Source organism: Aquila chrysaetos, chromosome 10 (genome assembly GCF_900496995.4).
Source record: "Aquila chrysaetos chrysaetos chromosome 10, bAquChr1.4, whole genome shotgun sequence".
Classification (NCBI taxonomy): Eukaryota; Metazoa; Chordata; class Aves; order Accipitriformes; family Accipitridae; genus Aquila; species Aquila chrysaetos.
In genome coordinates, this window is record NC_044013.1 from 43,618,715 (window position 1) to 43,629,135 (window position 10,421).

The 10,421-nt window shown below is 41.4% G+C and overlaps 1 protein-coding gene across 6 annotated transcripts in view; it reads left to right on the forward strand.

Moving 5' to 3' along the window:
• The window catches only part of SLC13A5 (solute carrier family 13 member 5), a 33,052-nt gene extending 25,103 nt beyond the window's left edge, over positions 1–7,949 (forward strand). For all 6 annotated transcript variants that reach the window (XM_030029064.2, XM_030029059.2, XM_030029060.2 and 3 more), the window contains 6 exons: positions 169–381; positions 1,157–1,278; positions 1,544–1,662; positions 2,917–3,078; positions 4,302–4,439; positions 5,185–7,949. In XM_030029064.2, the coding sequence (XP_029884924.1) occupies positions 169–381; positions 1,157–1,278; positions 1,544–1,662; positions 2,917–3,078; positions 4,302–4,439; positions 5,185–5,313 (883 nt within the window). In that variant the 3' untranslated portion in view covers positions 5,314–7,949. The remainder of the gene's footprint in view (positions 1–168; positions 382–1,156; positions 1,279–1,543; positions 1,663–2,916; positions 3,079–4,301; positions 4,440–5,184) is intronic.
• Positions 7,950–10,421: the final 2,472 nt, after the last annotated feature.

The window sequence follows — 10,421 nt, forward strand, 5'->3', positions numbered from 1 at the left end:
AGAGCTGGCATGTCCCCATGAAATACTTTGACACTGTTGTAATTTCTTTGTTCCTGGCCTCTGCTGTAGTCTGTGTCTGTCCCCAGGAGTGACAGTTTCAGAGTAGCAAGCATGTTAAATCCCTCTGGTATGTTAATACTTACAGTACGTTCTCCCTTTTTCTTAAAGCTTTAAAAAAAGCTGGGGCTGTGGGACAGAAAGAACTGCTAAAGAAAAAGCTGCATACAACGTGCTGAAGGCAGAAATGAAGAAATTGGGCCCCATCTCTTATGCTGAATTCAATGTCCTCTTAATGTTTGTTTTGCTGGTTCTCTTGTGGTTTTCCAGACACCCAGGCTTTGTAAAAGGCTGGGCCACCAGGCTCTTCCCAGAAGGAGAAAAGTAAGTTTTTAGTTTTTTTTTCATCCTGTACCCTCTTGGTTGTGAATCAGATTCCCTTGCTCTTTCATTCCCTTTTGAGTGCAGGGTCATTCATTCCACCCTTATCTGAATTCACATGTTTGCTGGGACTGATCCTATCGCTTGTGTGTAAGATCACCAGTGGATCTATTGTTTGACAGTTTGTACTGCAATGAAGTCTGGAGACTGGGACTTGGAGCAAGCTGAACCTCCTGAAGAAAGAGAAAATTCTGTAATGCTGGTCTCAGTCACACTGATGTACACATTAGTATTTTGTTTGTATGAGCACCAATCCATTGCGGTGTCATTTGAATATTTGGTAATATCACCTCTAAACAATAGCTTAGAACTCACTGGGAAGTTGATTTGGTGCTTTGAATGGCTTCTTTGCACAATGTCTGTGGCATATTAAGAACATAAAATGCATGATGGGACTATCCTTCAGGCTATTTCTTTACACATCTTTCTTTGAGATACAACTTGAATCTTGGCTTCACCATGGAGAAGGAACCCTGCTTCCAGGAGCTGTTGTCATCTGTGACTCTGGTTATTAATGTGTATTGTAGCTAGTTTCTTTTATTACTGCATTTGTGTTGTGGCAGGTCTGAGAGACCTCAGTCATGAACTAATGACCCATTTTGCTAATGTACAAGCCCCAAACAGGATGACAAAGAGCAATGACTGCAATGCTGGAAGGCAGCCATCTTCTAGGATAAAGATGTTTATTTTCTAAGCTATATTCTCTTTTCTTCTTTAGGTATATCACTGATTCTGCTCCTGCTGTGTTTATTGCCCTGCTACTGTTTATCCTTCCTGCTAATAAACCCAAATTCATAGGCTGGAATCCAAGCATGTCTGACCCTGAACAGACTGAAGAAGGTATTTAAAAGAGGAATTGTAACATTGTGAAACAGTTAGCCACCTCCAGCTAACATGGCAGAAACATATACTGGATTTGCATGCAGTTCTTCAGGGTAGCTCACCCCCCCTCACTTCTTGGGCAGGGCTGGGGCACAGTACCTGCTCATGTGTTTTACCCTTAGCCTGTGCAGCCTGTTAGGTCTTTCCCTAATATCTTCTAGAAAAGGAGGCAAAATGTCTTCATTCTCCTAAAACATGTTCTGCTTTTCATTTCTCACTTCAGATATAAAAAAGCCATTTTTATCAGCCCCGCTGCTAGACTGGAATGTGGTTCAGAGGAAGATGCCCTGGAGCATTGTGCTGCTGCTGGGAGGAGGTTTTGCTTTGGCTGATGCAAGCGCAGTATGTCCTGACATCTGTTTTTCTCTGTCTCAAAGGCGAACTTCCCTGGTTTGTTATCTAGTCCTGTATTACTGGGCATGCACCCAAAGCCAAACCCAGTAGAGATGTTCAGATCTGGTGGCAGATCCAAATTAGCAAAAACTGGGAGGAGACCTGAATGTTTGTGCCTCTTTTTCAGGAATTTATATGCTCTGACCAAATTTCTTCAATTTATCTTACCTCTTGGAGGCTGCTGAGTAGTTTGGGATCTTCACTGGCTGGACAGACCAGAAAAGCAGCCTTTCTTATTTCTGTTATCTTCCCGATCCCAGCCCTGTCTAGAAAAATAGAAGTATAGATAACACTTGTAAGATTTTCAGAACCATTTGAGGTTTGTTTAAAGGATATATATCTTCAGATTTAAACCAAACCACTACTGAAGTGGTCAGGAGGAAAATCATTGTGGTTAGATATCTTCCAAAATTGTGTACAGTAGGGTTTCTTGAACTTCTTGTCAGTGGCTGTTGCCACGCACTGTACTGCATTCCATAAGCCCATGGTTTGATCCTCTGTTCATAAATACACAGAAAAGGCAGCTAAATTCCCAAAACAGGAAAGAATCTTGAGGTGAACCGTATTGCTTCCTTCATCACTGCTAAGATGCATCTAAATCAAAGCAAGCCTTAGCTATCAACAGTGCCATGCTTTGGGGAAATTCATATTCAGATCTAAGTTTTGCGGCTAGGTAGTTTTAAACCATGGGGCAAATTAAAGCTCTAGGGCTTTACATTCATCTACATACATCACACATACATTATTAAAGCTCCAGAGCATTAGAAGCCATCAAGTCAAAGGTTTTGTAAGCTGTTTGAGTCAATCACTGCCTATGTTCCTATGATAGAGCATTCATACAGCATCAGCATCTTCGGAAACCTTTGAAAAACATGCCAGGTAACTTCTGAGTGATACATTAAGCATTTGCAATCATCTCAGCAATAATTGTTTCTGTTTAGCAAAAACCCATAATTTTGTAACCAAAGTGTGAGCAAGTATTTGAGTTCCAGAAAAATCAGGAAAGTGGGACTCAGTATTATGTCTAGTTGGCAAGGAATTTCTTTTAGTGTTTGTGACAGATCATTGTACTTTCCCGGATGGTATTTATATAATTCAGGAGTCATTTAGCATTATTTGGTAGAAATGTTACACATGACAAGTTCCCTGTTCATGAGCTAGGGGTTCTAAGCCTCACTAAACCCCACCTTTTTTTCTTGTCAGAACTCTGGGCTCTCAGCTTGGCTGGGTCACCAAATGACTCCACTAGGATCTATCCCACCATGGGCCATTGCAACAGTACTTTCACTTATTATAGCTGTCTTCACCGAATGCACCAGTAATGTTGCCACAGCCACCCTCTTCCTACCTGTCTTTTCATCCATGGTAAGATTACTTCCATCCTGTTATCCTATCAACTGTGATATCAGAGTTAAACTGACAGTCTCTAGTGGCAAAGCAATATCGTAGTTATTGCCTTGAAAGTTGCTCTGATGTTAATCTGAAAGCCAGTCTGAAAGAGTCCATCTGACAGTATTCCATAATGGCTAGTGATTTTAGCTGGTGTTCACTGCTATGTTTGTAGCATCATATGTAGATAGAAAGGGGGAATGCAAACTTTCTCCTATCTGCCCTACCTATATGCCTGAAGTCTGAGAACCAGCTTCTTGGGGGAAGAAGCTAATTCAGGATGCCTATCCCATGGCACCCTCACTGGAAAGGAAGCCAGTTCAAGCCTTCTGTAAGGTGTGTCACTTGGCCCTGGAGAAAGTGAAGTGAGAGTCACTTTTTTAACACAGATCAACAAACATCAGTTACTTCTGGTCATTTTGTATTTGAACCATCAACTCAGAACTGGAAAAACACACACACAGAAAATCCAAACCAAAACAAAATCCAGCACTTCGTATTCATCCCTTGAATGGTTCCTTCATCTTCATGGTTTTATGCTAGAATACAGAAGGTAGTAGGCCTGACTGTTAGAAATGTGTCATTTTCCATAGGAAGCCAGAACAATTTTAAAACTTATGGAGGAAAACCTGGTAAGTTTTGCTGCCTTTTCTGAGCAGAATTGAATTTGTAGCATAAAGGAAAAAAATAGGTTACTTTGTTCTTTAATTTGGAAAGTACAACCGCTTTATTCTACACCATTTCATCAAAGTAAAATTATCCCAGTCAAGGTGCTGAGCTATTAGTGACTTAAATTGGCACTTAAGTTTTGAGTCCCACAGAGTTTATGTAACATCTAAGAGTGTACTCCATGTGCCTAGTAATTATAGTCCCATCCCTGTGTTACCCTGGCAAAAGTGTGGTCTGAGGTCAAAGAAAAGATTGTTGGATAAATTTGACCAGAACTCCAAATTATACCATAGAGCAAAACAAACAACAAGAAAGAATCAAGCATTGTTTTTAAGTATTGTGGGACAGGAAACAAGAGAAAAGTTATCTTTAACCACGTGTGGATTTCAGAATAAAATGCTTGTAAATTACTCTGGTGATATAATACCAGGAAACAAAATGAGCCTGTGTGTCTCAGTGGTCTGGGAAATGTTCTTAATGCTTTTCTTTTGGAACACTTCCAGTGTAATATTCTCTCCATTTCATTGCAGGCTGCATCTGTCAAGATCCATCCTTTGTATGTTATGCTGCCTGGTACTCTCAGTGCTTCCTTTGCCTTCATGCTACCTGTTGCAACACCACCAAATGCAATAGTGTTTTCCTATGGCCACATCCGTGTTTTGGATATGGTAAGATGATTGCCTGGTCTCTTATCTGAAGCTCTCCATTTCCTTTATCCTGCAATATGGTGAGAGTTTAATTTTCTTAGCCAAGTATTTCCAAAGTACCAGGAAGCTCTTATGGGCTGTAACTACGACCCTATGTCCCTTTCTTATGCAGTGTTAATATTGCAATAAAGATTTGCATCTCTGAAGTAACAGTACCTTTCTCACAGGCTTTGGCAGACATGCAGCCCAGCCCAATTGAAATTAAAAACTGACAAGTCGTAAGTCTCTTAAACACTGAAAGGTTAAAATGCAGTCAGTGCTTTCCAGTCTTCTGGGGCTTTGGCGAGTGTAGCTGAAGCCTTGTTTCCACTGGAGCTGAAAGCAGAAGGTAGCAATCAGTTGCCCTAGGCTCTGGTCCTCTGATTGCCTGCCAGACCACACAGTGCCAGGTTCTGTGCCGAACACCCAAACTTTATCAGTTTTCTAACTGGAGACTTGAAGGGAGCAGAAGCTATTCTTTAACTAATAAGAGGAACTTGTACATGCCTTAAAGCTCCTAGACTAGTTATATAGCAAAATGTTCAAAGGCTTTGCACAGTGTGTTCCGTGGTATTTCCACCTAAGCAAGAACATAGGGCAGTGGGTACAATGGCTATTTCTGTGATTTATTTGACTGTCTTTCTTGTTTGTGTACAGATAGGCCTTGCTCCAATTTGCTGTGCTGGTGTTTGGTTATTGTTGTTGGTTTGGACTTTTGTCCTCACAGGTTAGATCTGGCATAGTAATGAACATCATTGGAGTCTTCTGTGTCACGCTGGCCATCAACACATGGGGAAGACCTATGTTTGAGCTGGACACATTCCCAACCTGGGCAAACAGCACAACTAACCAGTGAGCAGTGAAGAATTCACATGTTAAACAAGGAAAGGACCCTTAATACTACTCCCTGTTGCCCAAAGCCCTATATAGAGTCTCATCACCACTTCAGATCCAATGTCAGGTGTTTGCTGCCTTCCAGGAGTCACACATCAGTTCAGGCATGAACCAACTCAAATTTATTCCGGTCGTGCTGGAGCCAAAAGTGCTGTTTAATTACATAACCCTAAGGATCATGTGTCTGGATCATAAGTATGATCAAGTGATCCATTGTACCTCCAGTCAAGGTCAAGATTTAGAATTTATTGAACTTTATTAAAGAGAGGGCAGGCTGTTGTATAAAATGGTTTGAACTATAGTATCACTGGTATGTACTTGTAAATCATTAGCATTGAACAGTGCACTCAGGCAGGGGCTGAAAATTCATGAACTGTTACTTATATCCACAAGTCAGCAGCTGTACAGAGAAATCCCTGTTGTCACTTGTCTAGTGAAAGAAGGAGTATGTTATGTTATGTTATGCTATGCTATGCTATGCTATGCTATGCTATGTTACATTTTGTTATGTTATGTTATGTTATGTTATGTTATGTTATGTTATGTTTTAGTCAGGCCTCAACCATGTGGTGGAGTCCTTCCAAGTCAACATCCAACCCATTTTCCATAGCCTTGTTTTCACTCCCAAATCTCACTGCATTTAGACACCCTTATTGAGAGTTGAGATGACATAATTCCATGCTGGTCATGATTCAGCTGATGTCTTGGGCAATGATGAGTTAAGGCTGGCTTTGTGTTTCTTGCACTGTGGCACTGGCAGAGCCAGGAGCCTTTCCCTCTCTTGGTCACAGGATGCGGTTTCACATGCCAACCAGTGTTTTGTTAGCGCCCGCCTGGAAATGACCAGTGGCCTATAGGACTTCACACCTATTGTGAAAGTTCCTGGATTAGACCCTGATGTGCCTTATTAATTAACTGGAATTTTGGACTGGAGACAAGGCATGAGAAAGGCTCTAATTAAAGGCCTTGTAAAAATTTAGGGGCTCAGGTATTAGGGCTTGTGCTGGCTGACAGCAACGGGAGTTGTCTTGTGTACTTTGGAATTCAGGTCCTGTGAGAAAAGTGTTTTGTAGCACTTACGTAATTTCTGAAGCAGAAGTGGTCTACAGAAGGATTGGTGTTGGACTAGGTGTATTTTGTCAGTGGTATGTGGATGCTTTTCATTTAGCCCTGGAGATGAAATTGGGTGGGAGGTAAGGCAGTGTGTTACAGTGGAGACGTCTGTGGGCATGACATGAGTTCTGCTCCCAGACTTGCTGTGCAGCCTCACGCAAGTCAGTTCACCTCTTTTTGCCTCAGTTTCCCCTCCTGAAGAAGATGTCATGGTACCTATCTACCTCACAAGGGTGTTGTGAGGACATGAGGGTCAAATTCTGCACCCATGATGATTTCCCATTTCAGGATAAGGGGTGCAAGGTAGAAGTTATAGAATCACAGAATCATAGAATTCTGGCCAGAGAATTCTTGCCAGAAGACCTGGCCTCTAGCATAGTAGTGTGTGTAGGATATTTAATAGTTTTGTTATTAACGTGACTGTTCTTTATAGAACTGGAAAAATACTCACATTTTTGTCTTTAAAAGTGAGGAAAGTATTTATCCACAAAATGACAAGGTGCTTTTCTGAGCAGAAAACTACTTCAAGAATGATTTTATTTTTGTGCCTTTATCTTCTTTGCTCTTTCAAGGTGCCGGGCACCATAAACTTTCCGCTGACTGTTGTTCCCAGGTGCTTCCAGTGGCACCCTGTCTACTGAGCTAGCTGCATGTGGTGCAGGCTCGTACCTCTTCCATGGAATGGTGGAGCATGTGGATAAACACTGTTCCACTTGCAGAGTCTGTCTAAGGAAGAGGCCTGTTCTGGTGCCAAGAAGTGGCTTGGTCACGGGCATTTGTCACCACCTGAAGCTTATCACAGTATTTGTTTGAAGAAATTGAAACCAGGAACAGTTAAGCACCTTCTGTGCTTTGGCAGTCACCCCTTAATGCTGATTTGTATCTGTAGGTATCTAAATGCATTTGAGAAAGGGACTTTTCCTGCCTTCTGATGGGCTTCACAGTATGAGCACATTTCACTGCTGCCAGGTAATTCACGGTGCTTGCTCTTCACTATTGCAAATAACATACAGTGGATCTTGCATGGGTGGGTAACACTGAGCTTGCCTGTCTCAATTCATGCAGATGAAAACTCCTCTAAAACCACTTTCAGCTAAAAGCCGTAAGACAGACACTTCCCTCTCCCATTTGCAGAAAGGAATGTTCTGAAAGTTTCTTGAAGGGGAGAAAGTGCCCTCATCTCAACTAGGAAGAGCTTCCTCTGTTGCTGTGCAAGTAGAAAACAAATGTTATTTTCATCAGTGGTCACACAGGATGATTTATTGACAGGAGCACCAGGGCAGGGGGAATATACACATGGGGTAATAAAGAATGCTGGTTTTATTATAACTGTGGTCTATTTGATGTGTCACCTCTCTGGCCTGTTAATATAAAATGTTTCTTTCTGAGACACTTTTATGACATCCTGTGATTGATTTGTATTTAATTTAAATGGGAGAGTTGCAGAATTAGAGCCTGCCAAATAAAAAAATTACTAGAACTGTCTCCTCTCTGGCATGGATTGTTTCCTTTGCAACACAGTGGACTGCTTGTTTCTACATTAGCTTCCACTGTAGCATGGTATTGCTCCATTAAGATCCAGGATGGTACACACCATAGAGAATCAGTACAAAGCAGAGATTTGCCTACTGCTTTAAGTACCTTCAGACCTATATATCAATGGTTCCTTCTCTTTCCTCAGCTAAGTGATAACTCAAGTTTCCATCTTTGAAAATGCTCAGGTGGGACCAAATCAGGTGGCATACCCTACAAGCTGTCTCATTCATTTCAGAGTAAAAGATTTTAGGAATCTAAGAAACACAACTAGTTTTTAAGAATTTATCTTATCTTGTACAAACTCTCTGGTATAAAAGGCACAAACAGGCTTTTTTTCAGCATCAAGCGTGCATGTCGTCCTGTTCCAGTGTCCTAAGTAAACATATGTGTTATTTACAATGGGTAATGCAAGGACAATTGCTTTGTTACTGGAGCTCGGTTACAACCCCTTCCAGCATTGCAGGATAAGTATCGTGATAGACTCTTGTCTTGCATGGCATTTATTTTGCTTCTCATCAAAGGGTTTTTGTTTTAGGTGTAAAAGTTGTGATGGTCCTAAGGTAGTGGCATAAAGGAATCCCTGTGTCCCCCACTTCAAAACATGCACCACCGGCGCCAACAGAGAACACGGGAGGATCTTCAGTGTGGACTTTGTCAGGACAGGTTACTCAGCCTCACTGAAGTAGCAAACAGTTCCTATTTTATCGTATGTGGGCAGAGTGTGATTCCTAGTGGTTAATGGCTATGTCAGCTGTCCAGCTGGCATAACAGCAGGCAGTGCTGCCTGTAAGGAGCTAAATTAATGCTTTCCTATTATCTGTTCACTCTCTATAGAATGACTTTGACTTTTCCTTTCTTCTCTCAGAATACAAAGTTGCTAACACTGTTTCTGCAAATGTTGAATGTCTCAAACCTGCAGAATCATGATATGGGCTGCTATTATACAGGGTATGTTCCTGCTAGTTCATGTATCCGTGTGCAGACTCATTCCCACGAAGGACTGGCTGTTTGGGAATGGTTACGTATGTGTGAATGAGTTAATGAATGACCAAACTACAGGAAAGCATACAAAGGGAGGACAAAGGTATTTCCTGCCTTTGTGTTGAACATCCAGATCTGTGGAAGAGAGAAGAAAAAACTTTCAGCATTCTCTATATGATCTAGAAGTCACCAAGCTGAAAAAAGCACCCAGACAGAAATAGACTCAAGCTTAATGTGGTTGTAAAAGTCATCCCCTTTTCTCTTAAGTACACGTATGTTCTTCTTTGGCCTACTGCAGAGATCCTGAGCCCTAAGTTTGAAGTAGGGCTATGTTATGCAGGTCACCTCTTTGGTTGGTGTCATCCACTGAATTCAGAGTAGCAGGTGGTTTATTCCAGCTGAGTTCTGATCTCAGTTGAACTCAGTCTTTGGTTTATTCAGACTTTGTTTTCCACCTCAGGTATGTTACCACTTGAAAGAGCAATAACCTGGCTGTAGCCAAAAAAACATTTGCTGACAATGTGTTGGAATTGGACAATTGGTGAAAATCAGCCCAGAAAAAAAATAGATCACTGAATCAGTCATAGCCAAAATCCAGCAGTGATTCCTTAACACAAAAGCACCTCTTCCTTTTTAGTAATGACATACCGTATACATTTTTACATACTTCACATCTTTTTTTTCCTAAATATCTGTGCTAAATATGGAAAGAGGTGGGTGTTAATGAATCCTGAACACTTAGATCAAGTGACAGATAGTTTTCACAATGTCTTCCCAGTCTGGGTGAATAAACATGTGGCTTTACCACAGTGCTCAGTCTGATTGTGTCACTGTGAGGTCTCCAACACTTTTGTGTATTGCAGCAGGATCCCAGCAGCCCATTGCTGGACACTCCCTAGGCTTGGCATTTGTCTGCATGTTTTAATGGCAGGATGCTGGTTTTCCTCTGTCCCGAAGAGCCATGCCAGTGGCAGCTCTTCTGCATCAGATCAGACCTTCACTTTCATGTATCTTTGCTGGACCCTTTGTGAGGAGTCTGTGCTATAAAGAGGACTCTGCCATGCACCACAGACTGCATCTGCTTTGCAAGACATAACTGAAGAAGATGTTCCTGTCCTTGAGCAGAGCACTAAATCTCCCTGGGCCTGATGATCTTACACAGTTGTCAACTCCACAGAAGTATTTGCAGAATACAACAACTTGATAGTGCCAATTGCTACAGGTGAATATTAATGACAAAACCAGCACAATGAATAATAATGTTGTTATCCAAAGCCTAAAAATAGTGTCTTAGGAAACCTAGTCTCATAACATAGTTTCATTTAAATAACTGTGGTAGAGAAGGGGAGAAATTTGTAAAAAAATTGTATTGTAGAGGAGGGGGCTAGTTTTACTGTTTTATTCATTACTAAGATTCATTCTTTACTAAGATTTTGATTC